General features: G+C 41.5%; 1 protein-coding gene across 4 annotated transcripts in view; it reads left to right on the plus strand.

Moving 5' to 3' along the window:
• The window catches only part of LPGAT1 (lysophosphatidylglycerol acyltransferase 1), a 125,280-nt gene that overhangs the window by 25,704 nt on the left and 73,146 nt on the right, over positions 1–26,430 (plus strand). For 2 of the 4 annotated variants that reach the window (XR_009516640.2, XM_059995095.2), the window contains exons 1-2: positions 25,072–25,763; positions 26,021–26,212. The exons of the other annotated variants lie outside the window; for them this stretch is intronic. Coding sequence is in view for 1 of the 2 variants with exons in the window: in XM_059995095.2 (XP_059851078.1) it covers positions 26,090–26,212 (123 nt within the window). In the remaining variant the exon portion in view is untranslated. Of the gene's footprint in view, positions 1–25,071; positions 25,764–26,020; positions 26,213–26,430 lie in introns of those variants that run through there. 4 annotated transcript variants of the gene reach the window in all.

The following is a 26,430-nucleotide window of genomic DNA, read 5'->3' on the forward strand; positions in this document are numbered from 1 at the left end:
CTCAGAGAATTGTTGTAAGACTACTATTAATATTTAATAAGGTAATGATACCTTATTAATACCTAGGTATTAATACCTAGGTATTTAAATCTACTTCACAGTGTTGTAGTGGGGAATAAAGGTAAGTATATAAAGTGCCGGACACATAAATGATATTTATTAAATAGTAATTATTACTGATAACATGAATTTGGTAGAAACACATGTTCCAACTCTGGAGTCAGACAGACCTGAGTTTGTGTGACCTTGAACAACTTATTTAAGGTCACAAATCCTCAGTTTCGTTATCTGTAAATGGTAGGAAATAGTTCCTACTTCATAGTGTTGCTGTGAAGATTAAATGTGATAATGCTATGATATTTAGCATTGTGCTTGTCATGTAGTAAATGCTAAAGAAACATTATTATGTTAATATTGTTATGAGGAGCTTATCTCTCTGTTTTTGTTTGTTTTGTTCCTGATATCATCACAGATGCTATGATTTCCTTGTCAATGACTCCACATGCCTTTTTCCCCTCTTTTGGGATATCAATGCTTTTGAAATTCTGAAATCAACTTGGAAGAATTCCAATGGATTCTTTCCTTCTGATTCTCACTGAGTCTGCTTTGATTATTTCTTTTAAAATTTATTTATTATTTTATTTATTTATTTAATTTATTTTTGGCTGCGTCAGGTCTTAGTTGCAGCAGGCAGGATCTTCGTTGAGGCATGCGGGATCCTTTGTTGCAGCGTGTGGGCTTCTCTCTAGTTGTGGTGCGGGTTTTCTCTCCCCAGTTGTGGTGCGCGGGCCCAGAGTGCGTGGGCTCTGTAGTTTGCGGCTCAAGGGCTCTGTCATTGAGGTGCGTGAGCTTGGTAGTTGTGGTGCCCGGGCTTAGTTGCCCCGTGGCTTATGGGATCTTAGTTCCCTAACCAGGGATCGAACCCGCGTCCCCTGCATTGTAAGGTGGATTCTTTACCACTGGACAACCAGGGAAGTCCCTGATTACTTTTTTCCTCTTAAATCTATGAGTCCTCTCTCTTGGCCGTCACTATTTTAATTTAGGAACTCTTGGGGCACAACCCATTATCCAAACCCAGCACATCTTGTAACTTGGAAAACTGTTCAAAAGCAGTCATGCACTTGATTATAACCATGATATTAGATTCATGTCTGCAGCAATTTTTTCCTCCAATCTTCCATTTTAAGCCCTTCATTACCATGAGTGAGAACCCACCATTATTTTCCCAGCAGTACCTTTCCCCAGGTATTTGGATGGCTTTCTTTCACCTGTGGCTGTCATCCTACTTTGTCTCTATTTTTTGCCCAATCATTCTTAAAACCTGTTTTTTTTTTTTCCTGCCTGCCTTCCTTTCCTTTGCAGCTTCCACTTCTTTTTTCTTTTTTTTTATTGAAGTATAGTTGATTTACAATGTTGCAGGTGTACAGCTAAGTGATTCATATATATTTTTTTTTTCAGATTCTTTTCTATTATAGATATTACAAGGTATTGAACATAGTTCCCTGTGCTATACAGTAGGTCTTTATTGTTTATCTATTTTATATATAGTAGTTTGTATATGTTAATCCCAAACCCTAATTTATCCCTCCCCGCCTTTCCCCTTTGGTAACCATAAGTTTGTTTTCTGTTTCTATGAGTCTCTTTCTGTTTTATAAATAAGTTCCTCTGTGTTATTTTTTTAGATTCCACATATAAGTGATATCATATGATATTTGTCTTTCTCTGTCTGACTTACTTCGCTTAGTATGATCCACTTATTTTGGGGGCTATAATAATGTGATTTAAATGATTGTACCATTTATGAAACTCCAGCTTCCAAATTAAAGAATATTCTGAGTGACTTGGCTAGCAGAAAGACATAAGTATACTATAATATATATATAATGATTATGTTCTAAGCTATAAATTGAGTTTTTATACGTAAAATTTTACTTTAAATATCCTAAGGGAATTTGTTTCCCATAGCAAATTCCTCTTTAAAGAAGATAACTACCCACTAATTTATGTTTGCATATAAAAATATGAGAATGTTGATATTGTGTCAGATCTAGAATTCATTTGGGATTCTGTCTCCAGGAAGAGTTTGTGAAGATCATAGCTATCAGACCTACTTGAAAGTTGAAAGAGACCCTACAACTTACAGTTTTTTGGGTCCCTTAGCCATAATTTTTTAAAGTAATCTTACATGAAAAATAAATAGGCTTCTGGATAACCTAATGAATTAGTCATATTTATTTGTCTCTGTGTTCTTCCAAAATCTCAAAAGGTTAAAGTTGGGGGGGGGGGGACTTAAAAAAGAGACAAATCTACAAGGACAAAGAGAACAAGTGAAAAGACCACAGCAAATGAGAGATGTTAACAACATTTTGGAAGATGGAAAGGGGATAGGTGATAATAAGTGACTTAGTAAAGAGGAGAAAGCAGAAACACTAGTGCTTTCTGGGAGATAACAAGAGCCTAACCAACACCCATGCAGTACCCCAGAAGGAAACTGGAGGTACTAGATTGGGGTGGTCCTGAAAACCAAAGGATTGAATGAAGGTTTGTATAAAGAAGAGTTCCAAGATTGCCTGCTGTCCCTGCCTAGGTACAAGTGTACACCTCCCCCATCCCACTGGAATACTAGATGGAGGTTTACTCTCTGGTGAAGCTGACTCAGAGAGGTCTTATGCTCTGGGATCCTTGATGTGGCTGAGGTCAGAGGGTGAAGCACCTTACTAAAAACAGAGAAATTACATGAGAAATGAAGAATGCCTTTGATGGGTTCATTAGTCAACTAGAGATGGCTGACATGGCTGTACCCTGTGAAGTTATCCTTCAAAAGTGAAGAAATAAAGACTTTCTCAGACAAACAAAAATCGAGCTAATTTGTTGCCAGTAAACCTGCCTTGCCAGAAATGTTTTAAAAAATTATTCAGAGAGAATGAAAATTATATAGATCAGAAATGTATCTAGATAAAGAAATGAAGAGTTTTAGAGAAAGAATATAGAAAAATAAAAAACAAAGCTAGTTCTTTGAAAAAATTAATAAACTTGATAAGCCTCTAGCCAGGCTAACTAAGAAAAAGAAAGAAAGAAGATACAAATTACTAATATCAAAAATGAAAGAGGAAACATCACTACAGATCCCATGGATTTTAATAGTATATTAAAGGAACACTATGAACAACTCTATGTCCACAAATTTGATATGGACCCATGATGAAATGGACCCATTCCTTTAAAGACAATCTGCCAAAACTCACACAAGAAGAAGCAGACCATCTGAATAGGCCTACAACTATTAAAGAAGTTGAATCAATCATTAATAACCTTTTAAAACAGGAAGCAACATGCCCAGGTGAGCTCACTGGGGAATTTTATTCAACATTTAAAGAACAAATTATACCAATTCTTTGCAATTTATTCCAAAAGATAGAAGCCAATACAACACTTCTAAACTCATTCTATGAGGCCAGCATTACTCTAATATCAAAACCAGTCAAAGATAGTACAAGAAAAGGAAACTATAGACCAACAATGGACCATGAACATGGATGCAAAAATAGTCAACAAATTGAATCCAACAATGTACAAAAAGAATTATGTACCACGACCAAGCAGGATTTATCCTTGGTAGGCAAGGATGGATCAACATTTGAAAATCAATTAATGTAACACATCACATCAACTGTCCAGAAGAGAAAAATCATATGAACATGTGAATAGATGCAGGAAAAATATTTCACAAAATTCAGCACCAATTCATGATTAAAAACTCAGTGTGAGAGACTGGACATGTGTAAGGCAAGGATTATATGGGAACTCTGTACTTTCTGCTCAATTTTGCTGGAAATCTAAACCTGCTCTGAAAAATAAAGTTTGTTAATAATTAAATAAGTAAAAAAGATAATGTGTACATGTGAGAAAATATATTAGTCTTTAACATACCATTCACTTTGACATTTGTCTCTTTTTCCTAATACATAGTTATTGTTGAAATAGTGTCTAATTGGAGACCACTTTGAGATCGTAAGACTCAAGCCAAGGGGTCTTCCTAACACCAAATGCCAACTCCAGGCATCCTTTGTCCTCTGGCTTTGGGAGCTTTATTCATAATGCTAATCTCAAAAGTTAAAGGCATTTTCTAATCAATTTAGCTTCCCTAATAACCCATTATGAACCTGAATATTTTTCATTAGAATACATAAATAAATTGTAAAAAATTATACCATTTGGCATATTCATACTATACAGTCTTTAAAATAAATCTATTAGAAATGTGTATTTAAACATCGTATGTCAGACAAATGTTCGTTAGAAATGCTAGATGAAAACATATTTAGTGACAATACCAAGTTGTACAGTATTACATATAGCATGCTATTTTTGCATTAATTTGTATTAATTTGTATTTTTAGTCACATTATTTTAAGCAGAGTATAAAAGCACAATAATAGTAACAAATGGAAAGGAAGAAGGGTGGGTAGGATGGGAGAGAACACAGGAACTTCAACTTTATTGTCAAAGTTTTCAAAGGAATCTATTTTGAAACTTCTGGTTTTACCCTGAAGGGCCCTGAGGGGTAAAAGTTCGGTAAGTTTCCTACCCATTTGTAAGGTAATGCTTTCATTTGACCTTAAGTTGCACTTTCAATTTTGAGAGGCTTTCTGAAATTTGTAAATTTAATTTTGTTGGCTCTGTCTTTACCATTGCAATTTTATAGGTAGTACCCATGAAGAGTATATTTAGAGTTAATCAGATGTAGGACTAAGTCTCAGTTCTATCACTTGTTAGTGGTTTGGTGTCAAGTTAAGTTATTTAATTCAGTTTCCTTGTCTGTAAAATGTTGGTAACAAAAACATTCCTCTCTGGTTGTTGTGAGGTAATATATGTAATAGTGGCTGACATAAAGCTGATATTCAATAAATGCTAGCTTCTTTAATGCTTAAATCACATTCTTTCTTAGTCTTTGAACTATTTGTAGAATGAATGCATGAATGAAGGAATGCTAGGAGAATTATGTAGTCAATGATGAAGTAGGTACAATGAGACAGCAGGTTAGAGATTTTACATGGAAATATAAATAATAAGGTAAAACATTAGTTATAGTTCATTGATAAGTGTGTTTTAGAGATAAAGGAAGAATAAGTGAGTACTTTCAAGCACACCATTGAAGACGAGGCTGATATATCATTGTAAAATGTGTGATGCAAGAAATTAATTAAATTGTCTCTACTAGTCTCAGACTACCATCAGTAGCAAGGATAGGTCTAGTTATGTCATATGATAAATCACATAGTTTATCAGTATAAACAACAAAATAAAAGTTATGATCCAGAGTTACTAAGAATAAAAAGGGGTGGAGCGGGGAGTTGTATAAGTGAAGCATGAAGGTGTGTTGTAGGTTTGAATGTAATAGCAGCTGTGGTTGTTATGTGATCGTCTTCTGAAGTACCAAGGTAATAGACAGATAAGCCCCTTAACTAACAATCAGAAATATCAGAAGAGTAGAGGCTTTGTTTCCTTTTTTGACCACTCTAGGTTCTAAGGCCTTTTAGAACAGAAATTGGCTAGACAAATACTTCTCAAAGTAATCAAGTATTTTCAAAGTGTAGTCTATGTCATAAATAAGAAACAAATGGATATCATGTGTCTCCAGAGGGGATATTCTGAAAAGGACATATCAGTTATGAAGGATTCTTGCCAAAACTGCATAACTCAATTCTAATCACTAGAAAACATCAGCCAAATCCACAATAAGAAACGTTCAATAAAATAATTGTTTTGTATTCTACAAACAATGTCAATATGACAAAAACAAAGATAGGCTGGGGCACTGTTCCAGATTGAAGGAGACAAAGGGAGGTCACACTAAATGCAACATGTAATACTTGGATTGGATCCTGTTTGGGGAAAAATAGTTGTTATAAAAGGCATTATTAAGGCAATTGATAAAATTGGAAAATGGATTATATATTAGGTAAAAATAGCTTCTCAAGGTTAAACTTCCTGAATTTGATAACTGAAGAGTGTTCATGTAGAGAGAATATCTTTACTCTTAGGAAATACAGACTGAAGATTTAAGGAGTAAAGGGGCATGATATGCAAATTACTCTCCTTTTTAAAATTTTTATTGAAATATAGATGATTTACAATGTTGTGTTAGTTTCAGGTGTGCAGCAAAGTGTTTCAGTTATACATATATTTATTATTTTTACACTTTCTTCTAGTATAGTTTATCACAAGATATAGAGTATAGTTCCCTGTACTATACAGCAGGTCCTTATTGGTTATCTATCTTATACATAGCCGTGGGTACATTTTTTTTTTTTTTTTGCGGTATGCGGGCCTCTCACTGTTATGGCCTCTCCCATTGCGGAGCACAGGCTCCGGACGCGCAGGCTCAGCGGCCATGGCTCACGGGCCCAGTCGCCCTGCGGCATGTGGGATCTTCCCGGACCGGGGCATGAACCCGTGTCCCCTGCATCGGCAGGCGGACTCTCAACCACTGCACCACCAGGGAAGCCCAGCAGTGTGTATATTTTAATCCCAAACTCCTAATTAATCCCTCCCCCCCTTTCCCCTTTGATAACCGTAAGTTTGTTTCCTATGCCTATGAGTCTGTTTTGTAAATACGTTCAGTTGTATCGTTTTTTAGATTCCCCATATAAGCAATATCATATGATATTTATCTTTGTCTGACTTACTTCACTTAGTATGATAATCTCTAGGTCCATCCATCTTGCTGCAAATGGCATTATTTCATTCTTTTTTATGGCTGAGTAATATTCCCACATCTTTATCTAGTCCTCTGTCGGTGGACACTTAGTGCAACCTACTGTTAAAGGATTTAGAAAAAAATTTTATATAGAGAGACAAATAGAGAAAAAGAGAGATTGGTAAAACAAATGTAGAAAACTATCAAAAATTGATGAATCTTGGTAAAGTATATATGAGAGTTCTCTGTGCTCTTTTTGCAATTTTTCTGTAAATTTGAAATTATATTAAAATAAAATTTCATTTAAAAAAGTGCCCACGGATCACTTGACTCAGAATCTTGGAGTACATTGCTTGCTACTGATGCAACTTCATGAGCCCTGCCACTGAATCAGAAATTCTTGGGTAGAGCCTGAAAGTTTTCACTTTAAAACATCATTCCTGGTGATTATTATGCATACTAAAGATTGAAAAACACTTCAAACAATTGTCTTAATTTAATCAACTAAATGCCTTGAAGAAGAATACTACTACTATTACTCCTAATAGCTAATATGTATATTGTGCTTATCATATGGTAAGGACTATACATATTTGTTCAGTTCTGTGAATTACTATATACTCTTTTTACAGATGAGGAAATGGGGGCATAGAGGGGTTAAGTAGATTGCCAGGGCCACATGCTATTAAGGGATAGAACCAGGATTTGAACCAAAAGCAAACTGACTATAGGGCCACACTCTTGCCACTAGGCTACTGAGCCTAACAATGGACATGTTGTTTGTCTCATAAAGTCAGTTCTTAATTACACATTAAGGAAGGAAGCAGTGGTGCAGCTAAAGCAATGAGCATTATGTTAAGGAATGGAATGCCCCCTGCCAATCCCCCCATCCTGGTGACAAAGCCATGGCTCTGTGACTAAGGTAAACCACAGCCTGTTTGTTCTTCCTCATCACTACTGTGACTTTCCCATCTATCTCACAGATCCTCTTCAGCCAGCAGGTACCAGGCTGGGTGAGACCTGGATATACCTTCACCAAAGGTAGATCCACCCTTAGAGTGAGAGCATTTCTCAATGAGGTGGAATGTCATCATAGTTTTAAACTAGGAAAGGAATTACCCCTAACAAAACCAAAGAAAAGAAGTAGGTATTTCCCAAGGGTACAGCTCAGCTGGTTCTGCTTCCTCTGTTCTAGGGCACTGCCACCCTTCTGAGGCCCAGTCCTCTGCAGGGGAAACAGCCAGCTCACAGAAGGAAGCCTGAAGAAGTAGCTCACTGGGCTTTCAACAGTAACCATGTAGAAGTCAGTTAGGCAGACACAGTCTCACTGCTAATAGGCACAGAGCTGGACTGGAAATCAGTCTTCCAACTCCAGAGACTGAGATCTTTCCATTAAACCTTGCTGCCCTCTGAATGAAAGAGAGGAATACTGACACTATTTTGGAATCATGATCTCATATATTTATTTATTTGAAAAATATTTATTTATTTAATTTATTTGTTTTCCTTATTTGTGTGTGTGTGTGTCAGGTCTTAGCTGTGGCACACGGGATCTTTGTTGAGGCATGCGGGATCTTTTTGTTAAGGCGCACTGTCCGCTCTGTTGTCTCTCTAGCTGTGGCATGTGGGTTTTTTTCTCTCTCTAGTTGTGGATGTGGGCTCCAAAGAGCTGGGCTCTGTAGTTTGCGGCACGCATACTCTCTCGTGGAAGCGCGTGAGCTCGGTAGTTGTGGTGCACAGGCTTAGTTGCCCTGTGGCATGTGGGATCTTAGTTCCCCAACCCAGATCGAACCCGCGTCCCCCACATTGGAAGGCAGATTCTTTACCACTGGACCACCAGTAAAATCCCCATCTCATATATTTAGGTAGGTTGATAAGGGCAACCCTTGGGGTAAAGAGCAAAACTGGATTTTTCAGCTGCATCTAGTTGAAATGTAATGTGTAAAGAATTAGTAGTGAATTTTCTTGTTGAGAAACTCATCCTTTCTAGCTAGAAAAAGGAAAAGCTTTCAGCAAAAAAATATATCACTATTTTTTTATTAAATTAATTAATTTATTTTTGGCTGTGTTGGGTCTTCGTTTCTGTGCAAGGGCTTTCTCTAGTTGCGGCGAGCGGGGGCCACTCTTCATCGCGGTGCGCGGGCCTCTCACTGTCTCGGCCTCTCTTGTTGCGGAGCACAGGCTCCAGACGCGCAGGCTCAGTAGTTGTGGCTCACGGGCCCAGTTGCTCCGCGGCATGTGGGATCCTCTCAGACCAGGGCTCGAACCCATGTCCCCTGCATTGGCAGGCAGACTCTCAACCCCTGCGCCACCAGGGAAGCCCCTATATCACTATTTTGAAGGGATTGAAGATCCACCCCCCCAGCTCAGCCCCGCCACAGTGCAATTGTTGCAGTCTTTAAGAACATTCAGGGGATAGACGACATGACTTTATAGATAGAAAATCCTAAGAAATCCACTTTAAAAAAACTATTAATGAGTAAGGTTGTAGGATACAAGATTAATACTAAACTAAAATCATTTTCTATATACTTGCAATGAAAAATTTGAAAATGAAATTAGGAAATCAATTCTACTTACAACATTATCAAGAAGAATAAAATAATTAGGAATAAATTTAATATGAGAAATGTAAAACCTATACTCTAGAAACTACAAAATGTTGTTGAAAGAAATGAAAGGAGACCTAAACAAATGAAAAGACAGTATTGTTTAGATGGCAGTACTTCTTCCCAGGACACTACAAATACAACACAATCCTTATCAAAACCCCAGCTGCCTTCTTTGCAGAAATCAACACGCTGATTCTAAAATTCATAAGGAAATTTAAGGGACACAGAGTAGCTAAAACAATCTTGAAAAAAAAAGAGCAAAGATGATGTATTCACACTTCCCAATTCCAAGACTTACTACAAAGCTACAGTAATTAATACAACACAGTCCTGGCATAAGTAGAGACATATAGATCAATGGACAGAAATGAGAGTCCAGAAGTATACCCTCATATTTAAGGTCAATTGATTTGACAGGGGCGCCAAGACCATCCAATGGAAAAGGAATAGTCTGGGACGACTGGAGAGCTACATGCAAAAGAATTAAGTTGGACCTCTACCTCACACAATATACAAAGATTAACAAAAAAATTTAGGAACTAAAACTTAAACTGTTAGAAGAAAACAAAGGTGTAAATCTTTGTGGTCTTGGATTAAGCAATGGTTTCTTAGATATGATACCAAAATCACAAGAAACAAGAAAAATTAGATAAAGCGGAAATCATCAGATTTAAAAATTTTTGTGCTCTATCATCAAGAAAGTAAAAAGAAAATCCACAAAGTGAAAGAAAATATTTACAAATCACCTGTCTGATAAGGGACTTCTATTTATTTATTTAAAAAATTTTTATTGGAATATAGTTGATTTACAATGTTGTGTTAGTTTCTGCTGTATAGCAAAGTGCATCAGTTATACATATACATATATCCTCTCTTTTTTAGATTCTTTTCCCATATAGGTCATTACACAGTACTGAGTAGAGTTCCCTGTGCTATACAGTAGGTCCTTATTAGTTATCTATTTTATATACAGTAGTGTGTATATGTCAATCCCAATCTCCCAATTTATCCCTCTCCCCCTTCCCACTTTGACAACCATAACTTTGTTTTCTACATCTGTGACTCTATCTCTGTTTTGTAAATAAGTTTATTTGTACCATTTTTTTAGATTCCACATATAAGCGATATCATATGATATTCGTCTTTCTCTGTCTGACTTACTTCACTCAGTATGACAATCTCTAGGTCCATCCGTGTTGCTGCAAATAACGTTATTTCATTCTTTTTTATGGCTGAGTAATATTCCATTGTATATATGCACCACATCTTCTTTACCCATTGCTCTGTCGATGGATATTTAGGCTGCTTCCATGTCCTGGCTGTTATAAATAGAGCTGCAATGAGCACTGGGGTGCATGTGTCTTTTGGATTATGGTTTTCTCTGGATATATGCCCAGGAGTAGGATTGCTGGATCATATGGTAGCTCTATTTTTAGTGTTTTTTTTTTTTTTTTTTGCGGTACACTGGCCTCTCACTGTTGTGGCCTCTCCCGTTGCGGAGCACAGGCTCCAGACGCGCAGGCTCAGCGTCCATGGCTCACGGGCCCAGCCGCTCTGCGGCATGTGGGATCTTCCCGGACCAGGGCACGAACCCACGTCCCCTGCATCGGCAGGCGGACTCTCAACCACTGCACCACCAGGGAAGCCCCTATTTTTAGAGTTTTTATAATGAAATTAATTTAAGTTAAAAGTGCTAATTATTGCAAAGTAAAATAATTGAGCTCCTATAGAGTATAATTTAGTAATATTAAGATATGCTACTTATTACTTTGCTAAGAAAACATTTATACAATTTACAGGTGTAAAAAACACTAACAAAGAAGTTCCTGCAAGTTTATTAGAAACTTTAGATTAAATATAAACGGGAAAAAAAGCATAATTGTGTTTAAGTGTAATTTTGATTCTACAACATCAAGCTTTTTTCATCATTACTTGCTTGGTTCACAATCCTAACCTTTCATTTCCTAAGCTACCAAATAGTTTTTTTTTTTATTATTATTATTTTTTTTTTTTTTTGCGGAATACGGGCCTCTCACTGTTGTGGCCTCTCCCGTTGCGGAGCACAGGCTCCGGAGGCGCAGGCCCAGCGGCCATGGCTCACGGACGCAGCCGCTCCGCGGCATGTGGGATCTTCCCACACCAGGGCACAAACCCGTGTTCCCTGCATCGGCAGGCGGACTCTCAACCACTGCGCCACCAGGGAAGCCCCCAAATAGTTTTATGGTGCAAAAAAGAGGCAGCAATTAAGAAGTTATAGCCAACAAACACATGAAAGGATGCTCAACATCACTAATCACTAGAGAAATGCAAATCAAAACTACAATGAGGTATCACCTCACACAGGTCAGAAAGGCCATCATCAAAAAATCTACAAACAGTAAATGCTGGAGAGGGTGTGGAGAAAAGGGAACCCTCTTGCACTGTTGGTGGGAATGTAAATTGATAGAGCCACTATGGAGAATGGTATGGAGGTTCCTTAAAAAACTAAAAATAGAACTACCATACAACCCAGCAATCCCACTACTGGGCATATACCCTGAGAAAACCATAATTCAAAAAGAGTCATGTACCAAAATGTTCATTGCAGCTCTATTTACAATAGCCCTGAGATGGAAACAACCTAAGTGCCCATCATCGGATGAATGGATAAAGATGTGGCATATATATACAATGGAATATTACTCAGCCATAAAAAGAAACGAAATTGAGTTATTTGTAATGAGGTGGATAGACCTAGAGTCTGTCATACAGAGTGAAGTAAGTCAGAAAGAGAAAGACAAATACCGTATGCCAACACATATATATGGAATCTAAAAAAAATGGTTCTGATGAACCTAGTGGCAGGACAGGAATAAAGATGCAGACGTAGAGAACGGACTTGAGGACACAGGGAGGGGGAAGGGATAGCTGGGACGAAGTGAGAGAGTAGCATTGAAATATATACACTACCAAATGTAAAATAGATAGCTAGTGGGAAGCAGCTGCATAGCACAGGGAGATCAGCTCTGTGCTTTGCGACCACCTAGAGGGGTGGGATAGGGAGGGTGGGAGGGAGATGCAAGAGGGAGGGGATATGGGGATATACCTATGCATATAGCTGATTCACTTTGTTATACAGCAGAAACTAACATACCATTGTAAAGCAATTATACTCCAATAAAGATGTTAAAAAAAAGTTATATGTACTGTTTTCTATTCCTACTAAAAAGGTAGAACATCTTGCAAAGAATGTTAGAATGATCATAAAACTACAGTGACAATTATAAGTAAATAATAATTTCCTGGCAATTCCCTGGTGGTCCAGTGGTTAGGACTCTGAGCTTCCCATGGCGGGGGCCATGGTTTGATCCCTGGTCAGGGAACTAAGATCCCACAAGCTGGGTGGCATGGCCAAAAGTAAATAAATAAATAAATAAATAAAAAGCAAAAAACCCACAAAAAACCACAAAAGCAACTACTCAACTCTGCAACTGTAGGATGAAAGCAACTACAGACAAAATGTAATCAGATGAGGGGAGGGGAGCTGTGTTCCAATAAAACTTAAAAAAAAAAAATTCCTTAACTGTTATCAGTTTAGAAATATCGGTTAAGAAGTAAGAAAAGCAAATGATTACTTGGAAATACTGTCAGACCACAAGTTCTCATACAAATAAAACCTAGATCAATAGCTCATGGTAACTATTGGACCACTTTCTAGTAGGAGGAAAAGTACTTTAGAGGAGGTGAAAGAGTTCCTGGCTTCATTTTGGGGTTAGATGTAGTTGTTAAGCTATAAAAAAGATTGTTTTCCTTGGGGAACACATTGATCTAAGGTGATTTAAATGGCCCTTGCCTAAAGGCAGCAAGTTAAGGAGCCATAATGTTTTCTTTATAGCCTTTGATTCTTGAAACCAAGGCTTAGACTAGATAGTTTGCACTTTGGCTAAGGTGATGTCCTTTTGGGTCTACCCTAGTATTTCAGTGCTTAGAAGAATATAATCAGAGGAGCTCCTATGTGGGATTTGAAGTCCAGATTTCACTTTTGAAAGTGAAATAACTTGAATTAATCCATGTGGTCTTGAGTTAATCCATGTGGTCTTGGAAATAGCATTTCCAACCTCTCACCATGTCCTGCCAATTTTACCTCCTAAATTTCTCTCAAATCCATCCTCTTCCCCTCAACTTCACTGCCACCACCCCAGCCCAAGCTACTGTCTTCTTTTGACAGGATACTCCAACAATCTAACTGCTCTTATTAATTCCATTCCTGTCCTCCTATACTTGGTTTTCCATATGGCAGCCAGACTGTAATCTTTAGGAAAAATTAGATCACTAAGGTGACCAACCTCTTGGTTAGCCCAGAACTGTCCCAGTTTTAGCACTGAAGTCTCATATCCCTCAGTCCCAGGCAAACCGGGATGGTTTGCCGTCCTAGGATTCTGCTCAAAACCTGCCAGCAGCCAATCATCCTTGGGACAGAACCCTTTATGATGGTCTACAAGGCCCTATAGGACCTGTCTCTTGCCTTCCTCTCCAGCTCGTCTCATACTAGGCTCCCCTGTGGGCTGACCACTTCAGGTACACTGGCTTTATCTTATTCATGAGAACTTATGCTGCTCCTTTCCATCTCAGGGCCGTTGCCTTTCATTTCCCTGCAGGGGATGTACTTTCCGCCTCCTTTCACTTAGATAACTCAGGTTCATCCTTCACATCTCAGCTGAATCCTACCTCACTCTGTTACTCGCCTCTAACACAAGCTCTCAGAACATTTTGTTTCTTTCTTTTTCAGCACCTACCATCATTACTCATGAGTAGTTTAATGTCTGACTCCCATACCAGGCTGTAAACTCTGTAAGTGTAAGAACATGTGTGTTTTTGTTTATCATTGTAGCTTTAACTCCTAGAATGTGCCTGGGACAGAAAAAGGGCTCAGTAAGTATCTGCTTCAGTTCCCATGCTAATGCCACAGGCTAGCCTGAAGACTTTCTGAAGCATTTGCCTGCTTGTAGTCTATTCACCTTTTAAACCATGAAGTCCACTACTGCCAAACTTATCTTCTAGTTGTAGATACCCTCTGACTTTTCACAGCCACTGTGTCCCATATTGGTCTGTTGCCATGTCCCTGTATATAATTAGAAAGAGTATATTGATTAAGAGCGTGCTGTACACCAGCACTGTGCTAGATACTTTATATAATCTAATTTGCTCCTCATAACCACCCTTGAGGAATGTTCTCCCTATTTTACATATGAGAAGACAAAGGCTTAGATTAGGTAACTAATCTATTAGGGTCATAGGGCTGGGGACCTGGAACCAGGATGGTGCCTGATGCATAAACACTTGCATTTTTGGCTTTCAATTACATGTTTTGTGAATTCGAGTTAGGTTTGGCTGTGCATGACAGAAAAGTCAAAGTATAATATTAGTGACTTAAGGAAGATATAAAATTACATCTTTCTCATGTTAAAGAGACCAGAGGAAAGCAGTCTGGGGTTAGAATGGCCTGATCACCAGGGACCCAGACTCCTCCTATGTCACTGTTTGCTCATGTTAGCCTGTGACTTCCAGCTTCTGGTCCAAAATCGTTACTTGAGCTCTAGTTACCCTCATCCCTATTTAGTTAACAGGAAAGTGGAAGATGTAAAAAAGGATGTGCCCCCATCCTTTAAAGGTACCTTAGAGAAGTCACAGCTGATATAAACACTTCTGTTTATATCTCATTGGACAAAAGATAGTCATATGATCACACTGCCCTGTAAAGGAGGCTGGGAAATGTAGTCTACGTCTTGGTTGGCTATGAGCCCAACTTAAAAAAAAAAATCCCCTGAGTCAACTATACTACAATTAAAAAAAAACTTCTTGTAAAGTAGAAAGAAAAAAATGGATTGGAGAAAATAACCAGCATTGTCCAAACACATGCTATAGCACATTCTACTTCTGACTTTCAAACCATCTACAATTTAGTTTCCTCCTACATAACCTTCTTGTTTTCCATCCTTCACTCCCCTAAAACCTTTGCCGTAATAGGGCAGTTCACTTCTCTGTCTCCCAGACAAATCAAGCTCATTTTAAGTTTTACTCTCCTTGCTCTCTTTCCTTCTTGGGAAGGCCTCCTGCCTGCTTCCGTAACACCTCCCGTACTTTACCCACTCGCTCACCTCCTCCTCCATGGAGGTTCCACTGACTCTTCCAGTCAGTATACTTTCCCCTTGTTAGAACTCCAATTGCAAACATCCAATGTCCACATAGCGTCGAGGCATTTCATTATCTTCTATAAGTATTTTCTATATTATCTTTCTTTCCCCCAAATAGAATGGGATAAGCAAAATTCTGGGCACATGGAAAACACCTAATAAGTAAATACTTGTTGATTAATACATTTAAAAAGTCTTGTTTATATACTCAAACACTTATCTAGACCTCTGGTTCATTCATGATTTTGTCAATGCAAGTTAGTCTGCACAATGGGACTTCCATGGTACCTATTCCATGAAAATATATTCATCTAATGAATATTTGTTGAGTACACAGTAAAGGCCCCCATGGAAGAAGGCTTGCTCCAGGTTATCCATTAATAGCTCTCACTTGGTTTCAAGTTTTGAGGTGATGTGATGTTGTTCGTTGTATTGTAGCGCACTGCTTATCAAATGTTATGTACACACAAACCACCTGGGAATCTTATTAAAATGCAGATTTTGATTCAGAAGATCAGGGCGGAGCCTGAGATTTTGCATTTCTAATCCATCCCAGGTGACACCGATGTTGGCAGCCCACACAGTAAATAGCAAGGTTTATAGGGACCTTCAGAGCACCTAGCCTCAGATCACGTGAAGATGCTTTTTAATGCTGAAGATCCCCAGACCCCACCCCAGACAGACTGAATCAGAATCTTTGGGATGAGGCCCAGGAATCCACATTTTAACAAGCTCTCCAGGAGATGATTATATACACTAAAGTCTCAAATTAAAAAGAACTGCAGATGTTTCTCATGATTAGGCATATTTAAAAACATTGAAATAGAGTAGGTACATTTTCAGAAGAATGTCATTCAATTCAACATGACGTGGAGTTGCTGAAGGTTTACCAAAACCTCATGTAAGAACGTAAACTATAGAATTACTGTAAGTTGAGTGGCTCCAAACTTTAAAAATCCCATCCTTTTGTTGCAGGAAGGGGGACCCCTTCCAGGGCCTGAGAGTGGGCTCTTGTGTAACACTTGGAAATGAATTGTCCGAGGAGACACACTTACTGACAAAGCAAGAGACTATCGGGAAGAGGCGCCCAGGCGGAGAGCAGGAGGGTAAGGGTGGGTTCACGTGGCTCGCAGTGTCGGGTTTTATGGTGATGGGATTAATTTCCGGGTTGTCTCTGGCCAGCCATTCTGACTCAGGGTCCTTCCTGGCGGCGCGTGCAACCACTCAGCCAAGATGGATTCCAGCCAGGAGGATTCTGGGAGGTTGGTAGGACATGTGGACTGGCGTCTCCTCTCTCCTTTTGACCTTTCCCGTATTCTTCTGGTTGGTGGTGGCTTGTTAGTACCGTGTTCCTTACCAGGATCTCCTGTCGTAAAATAATTCATGCAAATTGTTACTGTCTTTGCCTGGCCAGGGTGGGCGGTTTCGGTCAGTGTTCCCCCTAACACTTGAAGAGGCACCATTTTAGCCTCACTCTTTTGCCGATAGCCTTGTTTAATTCACAGTACTTAAAACAGGAGCTTGTGCTGAGAAGACCTCATAATAGGAAACCAAGAGATGAGGGATTCTTTGTCTACGGTTCCCAATTTACAATCAGGTTCTCTTTCAAGAGCATGTGTGTTTGCATTTCCCCATAGAAATAATGTTCTAGGTGAGAGGAAGTAGAGAGGCAGGGCCTGCCAGGTTTTGGGGTGATGGAGGGTGGGACCCTCCCTCCAGGGCCTGCGGCTGGCTGTGCTGGGAGGGAGGAACTGGGATCCCCCCAGCCCTATTCTGGGGTTTCTCCAGGCTGTGTGGTTGCCAGTAGCTGATTCTTAATAATTTAGATCTTTATGCTTTGAAGACAGAAGTTAAGAGAAACAAAGGATTTGAAAGCATGTTTTATAAACTGTTTCTTAAAGACATTTCAAGAGAAAACCACTTGTAAAGAAATTATTTCCTTACCCTATTTACTTCTTTCAACCAGTAAGTACCTGCCTACCTCAGGGGGTTATTGGTAACACGAAGCAAGGGGTGTGTGTGTGTGTGTGTGTGTGTGTGTGTGTGTGTGTGTGTGTGTGTGTGTGTGAGAGAGAGAGAGAGAGAGAGAGAGAGAGAGAGAGAGAGCGCGAGCACTTTGTTGACTGCAAGGCACTGGGGAAATGCAAGGTGGCATGATTTTCATTACAACAGTCTCAGCCAACAGGCTCAGTCCCCAAGATGACAAATCAATCTTAAACACACAGTTTGAAAAGGAGCAGGGTGAAAATTTCTGCTCAAACCCCTTATGATTTAAGCTGATGAGAACTTCGGAAAGAGCCAAGCTGCACTGCTGAAGACTTGAATAAGAGGGGAAATTTAACCCAGATAAGGACAAGTAATAACGCTTTAGAGGAAACATTAAACGCGCTATTAGACCTGAATGGCTTGTTAGCTTCTGATGCATCAAATCATCAGAGAGCAGGTGTAGCAGAGAAAAGGTAAGCTGGGCAGGGAAGCTGGACCTCTGTAACCTGGCTAAGGGACTGCATGGGGACCCAGGACACCATAGAGGGTCACCAACCATTTGCCAGGACTGAGTGGTTTCCTGGGCTGTGGGACTTTGAGTGCTAAAATGATGAAAGTCCTAGGTAAATCAAGAGTTGGTCACCTTAAGACCACAGCAGCTGTCTCTGGTGCTCTCTGGGATGAACAAGCCATGTAACTTCCCCATACCTGCTTTCCTCTGTTCATAAGTGAAATTGTCCTGTGTTCCTCTTCCACAGGGGAATTCCCCTTCCTTAGCAAATATCACTAAATTTCACCACCCCAATGCCAGAACAAAGATGCTGCAGTGTTGTTTTTTCTTTTCTTTTTTCTTTTTTTTTTTAATTTGTGGGAAAACCCATAAACATGGGATACTTATGAGTTAAAAGCTTCCAGACAAGTTAGGAGTCCGTTGTCAATGGTAGAACTTGGAATTGTGAAAGAAAGCTTCAGACATGTGATTCCATGGGATCTCCTGAGGATAAATATGAGGTCAGAGGAAAGGGAGAAGAAGCTAGTACAAAGCAGATAGGGTACTCTTTCCAGAAAGAAGTCAGTGCTGGGAAATTCTGTGGACACAGTCCAGGGAAATTGCCAAGGTGGAATTCAGGTTAACTGTAAGGAGAACAGTTTTGTCTGGAAGCTAAGCAGAATCCAGGACCCTGAAAAGACTTAACTTTTCTGAGGGTCTAGAGAGGCTGAAAAAAGTAGATTTGGCTTTAAACTTGAGGATGGACTGTGGAAGGACAGAATGATTGAAAGGATCAAGCTACTGAAGGACCATCAGAGAAAGAAGTGAGAAGGAGGGGCTGGAACTTGTTTGCAGTCTGAGTGGGGTAATGTGAAATTATGCACCTGGAACTTCTCAATCTGTACAGTTTATATGACGAGACCTCCCTGTACTGCAGGCTCAGAATCAGGCAGGTAATTGTGCTACCCACTGCAACAAGCATGCAGAAGGGATGTGTGAGAGCAAAGAATTAAGTCAAAACTGTGGGGTGCTCTCTATATAAATGCAGTAGTTATTCAGAGAAGGGACTCTGGAGTCCCGGACAAGAAGACAGCCTTCCCGTGGTTGTTAAAAGATGGTCAGAGAGAAAGAAGGATGGCTTTCCAGGTAGGGGAAATAGCCAAAGCAAAGCTACGGAATGTGTTTGTTTAAAAGTAGAGAAGGCTGGGCTTCCCTGGTGGCGCAGTGGTTGAGAGTCTGCCTGCCGTTGCAGGGGACACGGGTTCGTGCCCCGGTCTGGGAAGATCCCACATGCCGCGGAGCGGCTGGGCCCGTGAGCCATGGCCGCTGAGCCTGAGCGTCTGGAGCACACGGGAGAGGCCACAACAGTGAGAGGCCCACATAACCGCAAAAAAAAAAAAAAAAAAAAAAAGTAGAGGAGGCTGGTTAGGAAGTAAATGAGAACTGAAGTAGAATTTGACAATGTTTCCCAGCCTTTCACAGTAGTCATTGACAATGGTGAAAATAGGTTGGGGTAAATGGAGGCCACCAGTTTGTACCCTAGAGTGCCAAGCTCTGCCTTGGGAACCTCACTGAGACACAGCAGCGTGCATGGCCCCTTGGTTGACAAACTCTAGGATAATGAGTGAGGAATCTGGTGTTGAGGTCCTGAAGTAAACCAGACAGAGAGAGTCACACTTGATTTGCTAGGACGTGGAAAAACAATGTCAAAACTTGAGCAGGAAAATAAAATGTTAAAAATGGTACTTTAAGCTAAATACTACAACCACATCATCTAGGATGGATTGGGAGTAGATGATAGCTTGAGAATGAGGAAGGAAGATATTTTAATAATAAAAGGGGGTAATATTATTTTGTACAATTAGTGATTCAGCTGAGGTGCTTCTAGCCACTGAAACAATCTTTTTTTTTTTTTTTGTGGCTGCGTTGGGTCTTCGTTGCTGTGCCCGGGCTCTCTCTAGCTGCAGAGAGCAGGGGCTGTTCTTCGTTGTGGTGCGTGGGCTTCTCATTGCGGTGGCTTCTCTTGTTGCGGAGCTCGGGCTCTAGGTGCGTGGGCTTCAGTAGTTGTGGCTCGCGGGCCCTAGAGCTCAGGCTCAGTAGTTGTGCCGCACGGACTTGGTTGCTCCATGGCATGTGGGATCTTCCCGGACCAGGGCTCGAACCCGTGTCCCCCGCATTGGCAGATGGATTCTTAACCACTGCGCTACCAGGGAAGCCCGAAACAATCATTTTTAAAAGGTTGAAATACATTTTAAGATGAAGTATTAGCAACATTTACTGCTTCTGGCTATGGTTTGGATAATGATGGTGATGATGACAATGATGATGATGTCACCATTCAAGGTATCCTACTGTCAACTTAAAAAAAATGAAATGATTTAGTCTGAATAAATTAAGTAAACACTGAATTCAATTTTTTTTCCTACCAGATATAAGGCACTAAGCTAGACATTGGAAAAAAATGAGAAAGACAGGTGATATGGAACCTCTAATTTTAGCAGAGAACCTGAAATGTAAAACATCCAAGCCTGTTACAGTATGGTAAGCACTGGGATATAAGAATGCACACAGAGGAAGAATGAATTCTGGGGCTGGGGCTGGGGGTATGGATCCTTTGATATCTTAGCTGGACCACGAAGATGAGTAGAATCAAAAAGACACAGAGAGGAGAAATTCCCTGGTGGGGAATTCCATGCTTCCACTGGTTAGGATTCCACGCTTCCACTGCCGGGAACCTTGGTTTGATCCCTGGTCGGGGAACTAAGGTCCCACAAACTGTGTAGTGCAGCACCACCACCCCCCAAAAAAAGCACAGAGAAGGGAAAAGCATGAACAAAAAAATACATGCGCTTGTATGTGTGAAGTTGCACAGTGCATCCTTTCAAGACGGTGTGAGAAGGGAGTGATAAGAGATGAGGCTGGAGAAGAGTAGCATCCTCTGAAACTTCCTCTCAATCTCTCTCTCTTTCTCTCACCCTTCTGGTGGAGAGTGGCTTTTCTACCAGCCCCTCCTAGAGAGGCACTGTAGTTTGTGGTCAGAAGAATGGGCTCTGGAGCCTGAGAACTGGGAATCCAGTCGCAGCCCTGCCACTTGCTGGCTGAGTGACCTGGGGCAGATCACTTAATCTCTACACTAGTAAAATGTAGGGCCTTATAAGGTCTTCGTGAAGAATGAATGAGTTGATGCATGGAAAGCAAGCACTGAGAACGGGGCCTGCAGTGTTGAAAGTGATCAATAAGTGTCCACTATTATTACTATTTTAACATAATCATCAGCAACATGTCATTATTTTAGTTATTATGTTAGGAAAAGACAATTTTAAATCTGAATTTGTCTTATTCTTAGGGGTACTACATGATTTCGTAGGTTCTGTCAGCGAAGGAACTTGCTGAAATAGCCTCTCCAAAATATCTTACAAGAATACTTCTCCACTACAGTACCTGGGAATCTACCGACAGAAATGCTTTTAAGGAAGTCCTTTATAAAATGTTAATACTTCAGGAAGAGGGAATGTGGGTTTTAGCCATTAGCAACTCAGCAGGGATTAGTTTACCACACTAGGCAGGAAAGACTGGGCTGAACTAAGGAAATGCAATGTTGGATAGGTGAGAAAGAAGGTTCTAGCTTAAAGAGTGGTGTCTGTTGGGGGTGGAGGTCTTAGGTGGGGTCTTCAGTGCCCCTTGGAAACTAGGTACCATTTCAGTATCAAGAGGGGAAAAGGGAAATTAGTCGAAGAGGAGAGGGACATAGAGAAGAAGAGAGAATTGTTTACTTCACAAAACTGTTTAGGGTCAACCTTGTTAATAACAAGAGTTACTGAAATGGCTTAAATAAAGCTGTAGTCAAGTCTTGCCTAAAAAATTTTAAGGTTATAAGTCCTAACATATTTTATGTAAAATGATTATGGATACTAATATAGAAGAAAACTGTATATTTCATATATTTATATATATTTAGGTATATATATATCTCCCTTTTTGTTTGAAGTTAAAGCTGACGACAGTCAGAATGCATGACTGTCTGGGGTGCTCATTTCTAGGTTGCAACTGTTTCTAGTGATGTGGGAGGCCGGTATCAAGTCATTGCATGTTTATAAAACTGCTGGTTGGGTTTCCCCTGGAGAGGAAATATTTCATTGGCGCGTTAGTGCAGAACCCGGTAAAGGTAGGTGAAATGTTTTTATAATTGCCACCAGGAAAAAGAGAGAGCCCAGGAGGATTCTTCTGCCCAAGGGAGCTCCTCCCTGGTTATAACCTAATTTGTTGGATGTATGTGGACCAGATGGGTGGAATTAAACCTTCTCAGGTGTTGTGGTTAGATTGTTTTAAAATGTCTGGAGACTCCTGGAAATGCGAGAAGTCATATTTCCCTTTCAAAGGACCATCCTCTTGTGATTCAAATGTGGGCTTTTGAAACTGAAACTATAAGTCTTGTGGCTATAGGGTGGGGTCTCCTTGTTTTCCTTCTTCCCCTATTGGGCTGTACTATAGGAAGATGGCAAAATTCTTAATTTATGTTTGTGTTTTGATAAACCTGGCTCTAAGGTAGTTGGATAGGGGACTGGAGGCTAGTTAGTCATTGAGGAAGGCCCTTGCTTTCTATAGATCTTCTACCCTGAACAACTGGCCATCCCAACCTTCTTGTTACAGTCGTTCAGAGCATATATGCATCTGTCTGCCTGTGGTATTGTGAAAATAAGCTACAGAAAAATCTCAGGAGGCTGTCTCAGTAAATTGAAAGCTGGCGGGGCAAAAAAACCATATAGGCAAGAGGGAGGTATTATATGTAAGGTAAAAGAATACAAAACATATATCTTAAATGAACTCTGAAATACAAGAAATAAATATAAGCGTCATCTGAAATTGTTCCCTGAACAATTGTTCCCTGAAGAAGCTAGACCAAATGCAGTTCCTTATCCATGGTAGGCACTGAATTGTCTGGAAACAACACGCTGCTGTGGTCAAGAAAGTTAAAAAGATAAGCCCTCTCATTCATCCTGGGCAATGAAACAGGACATACCTACACCTGAAACACGATGTGCTTAGCTTGAAGATAAGTCTAATGAAGTTGGAGCTAGTCAAGAGGGGACTAGCTGAAAGATTCAAGATTAGGGTTTCCACATCTCTCCCATAAAAAGCTACTGAAATGGCAGAATTCTGCAGTGTAAACAGTAGAAGGATGATGTTATGGTTGAATTGTGTCCCCCTAAAATTCATATACTAAAATCATAACCCTCAGTACCTCAGAATGTGGCTATATTTGGAGATAGGACCTTTAAAGAGGTAATTAAATTAAATGGGGTCCCTAGGGTGGGTGCTAATCAGTGTGACTGGTATAAGGACTGGTGTCCTTGTAAGAAGAGATTGGGACACAGAGACAGACACCAGACACCTGCATGCACAGACAGATGACTATGCGAAGTCACAAGGAGAAGATGGTCATCCACAAGCCAAGGCAAGACGCCTTAGAAGAAACAAACCCTGCCAACACCTTCATCTTGGACTTCCAGCCTCCAGAACCGTGAGAAAATAAATTTCTGTTGTTTAAGCCACCCAGTTTGTGGTATATTGTTATGGCAGCCCTAGCAAACTAATACAGATGAGAACAGATATGATTAAATGAGTTAAAATCATGAAGGGTCAAGGAAAGGATGTGATTATCTCAGGATACCTCTAGGTCAGAGTTTCTTAAAGCATGGTCTGTATACCCTACCTGCATCAGAGCCACCTATGACACTTTTTAAAAAGCATGTTCTCAGGCCCCTCTGGACCTAGAGTATTAAAATTTTCTGGTATGAGGTCCAAGAATCTTTTTTGTAGTGATGTTTTGCATGCTGAAGTTTGACACCCACTGCGCAAGGTCTTGCCCAACCTCTGGCCCTTTTCTGGGCATGACTGAGTGGTACTAATTCCAACTCAGCAAGTGCTGGAGTATCTGAAGCTCTGGCAGATGCTCTGTGATCCAGGAACCGGGTACAGATCACATGGTAGGTTATCTCTCTCCAGGTGTCAGCCAGTGTTTGCCAGTATGTGAGGAATGCTGAATGGGATGGACCTAATGGAATCTTAGGGGAGTTTATTCTTGATTCTTGGAAGAATATATGCCTTACCTGTCTTACCCACTTAAGAGTATAATGATATATTTTAAACAATAATCTACAGTACATATATTATTTCTCTCATGAGATTTATTTAAAGATTCTATTGCCTGGCACCTAAACTCTCAGAGGAAATACAAGGAATAGAAAGGTCATATTTAACTTTTCCATTGCTATACATCATTTGATCTTATATAGAAAGATCTCTGACAAGGTCTGTGCCTTTTTATGCCCTGTACAGTTAGAATATAATATTGGTGAAATAGATAAGCAACATATATAAATAAAAACAAATGAATAATAAATGGAAAGAAATCTAATAAATTATTTCAGCCAGGCTCTGTGCTTTCATATTTCCTCATCACCCAAGGGAATAGAAATAGAATATATTCTTTCACATGTTCGTAAGGCGAGTTTTCTTTTCTTCATCTGTGAGCCAAAGAGGAGCTGAAGTTAAGGGTTGAGAGAGAGAGAGAGAGAGAGAGAGAGAGAGAGAGAGAAAGAGAGAGAAGTCGTTGAGAGTCCAAAACAAACACAGTGATAAACATTTTATAGGCGGAATAAGTGGCATTCTGAGTTAAACATGGCAGTTCACTAGGAACACAAAAAAATGCGCACCCCCCTACCCCCATTTAAGGGATATAACAAGATTTTATAAGTTTTTTTTTTTTTTAATACTGAAATTTAGGTAGGTCATATGAGAATGTTCAGGTGGGCAGGCCATTGGACTATTTCTCTATTTTTCTTCTGGTGGTCCAACCTTTGAAACAGAATGCAGCTACAGTACCTCGGGAATAACCAGGCCTGTCCGGGGTACTTATGGCCACAAAATTTTGAGCACTTACTCAATGACTGTCACTGCCTACGTGCTTTTCCCTCCTTGACTAACTAAATTTCAGTGTCTCTGTGTGGACCGCTCATTCCCACTGGATTCTTTTGGGGGCGGAGGGGGCGAGAGAATGGATGGGGCATCATAATTGTCATTAATGTGTTTCCAGGTGCTTTCCAGGAACAAGAGTTCTGGCACTTAACATGAATTGATTTTAAACTCTAGACCTTAATACTCTGGGGAGATTCAGAAGAAAAGCCATGAGAGCAACTGGGTTTCATTAGGAAAGAAAAGAGGACATTCAGTCTTCAAGGAGACAGCTTTCCAGTTTGGGCAGCGATCGCGTTTGTCAGGAGAGAAAGCCTTAACAATGAAAAACGGCTGTTCTGGCTAAAAAGCGGCTCTCAATTTGGACCAAATCACTCGTGTGGTGTAAGGATTGGTGCTCATTCCTAGATCTTTCCGAGTGGCCCTCTTCCTCGGTCCCGGGCTGAGCCAAGTCCCGGCCTAGGGGCCAGGCAGCCCCAAGGGCCTCGATCCGCGGACAGCGGGATCCCTGGCGCCGGCGGCGCCGGCAGCGCAGGCGGCGGGTTGAGCAGGCGGACGACGGCGGCCGCGCCTTCATTAGAGGGCGCTCTGGGGGCGGCTCTGCAGCAGTCCCGACTCCCGCCGCTTCCTCCCCGCCGCCCCTCCCCGTCAGCCCCGGCGAACGCGGCTGGGCCCTGGGGATCGAGTCTCGGCACCGCCGTGGACGGGGCGCGGGGCGCGCCGCAGCCGGAGCGGGGCCGGGCCCCGCCGCTCCTCCTTCCGCCTGCCATGCATTCTTCCGGCTCCTCTGGCTCCCGTAGCCCCAGCCGGGGCCGGGCCAGCCCGAGGTAACCCCAGGCTCGGTGGGCTCAGGCCCCGGGGCTGCGGCGGGCTGGGCCCGGGGAGGCGCTGGGGGGCCGGGGAAGGGGTGTCGTAGTCGCGTGGCCCGGGGAGGAGGCGGCGGCGGCGGCGGCAGCGGCATGAGGGACGAGAGCGCGGTAGGCCCCAAGAAGGAGGCGGGGGTGCTGGGCATCCGCCCGCCTCCCCGGGACCCGCCCCGGTGACAGGTCTGGCCTCTGAGTCCCCGCCGTCCCTCTGTCCGCAGGCAGCCGCGAGGGGAGTAGGGCGTCCGCGCGCCCGCTCGCGCCGCGCCTCGGCCGCCGCTGCCGGGTCCATGACCGCGACCCCTCGGCCGGGGACACCCGCCGCCGCCGCCGCGCAGCACCGCGTCCCGGGCCGCCGACCCCCGGCCCCACCGTCTCCCGCGCTCCACCGCCCGCCGCCCGCGCCCGCCGAGGTGAGCCCGGCGCGCGGGCCGAGACCGCCGCCCTAACGCTTCCACATCGCGGAAATCGCGGCGGGCCCCACCCGCCCCCTGAGCTCTGCCGTCGCCTCCTCTTCCCTGCTTCTTTCATCATCCCTGGTTTCCCTGCCCTCTGGTCGGGGACGGTGCTCCTCATCCCTGGCCCTTTGCCTCCACCTCCTTCTGCTATTGCTCCCCTCCCCCTACTCCTG

The sequence above is a fragment of the Delphinus delphis genome, chromosome 1 (genome assembly GCF_949987515.2).
Source record: "Delphinus delphis chromosome 1, mDelDel1.2, whole genome shotgun sequence".
Taxonomy (NCBI): domain Eukaryota; kingdom Metazoa; phylum Chordata; class Mammalia; order Artiodactyla; family Delphinidae; genus Delphinus; species Delphinus delphis.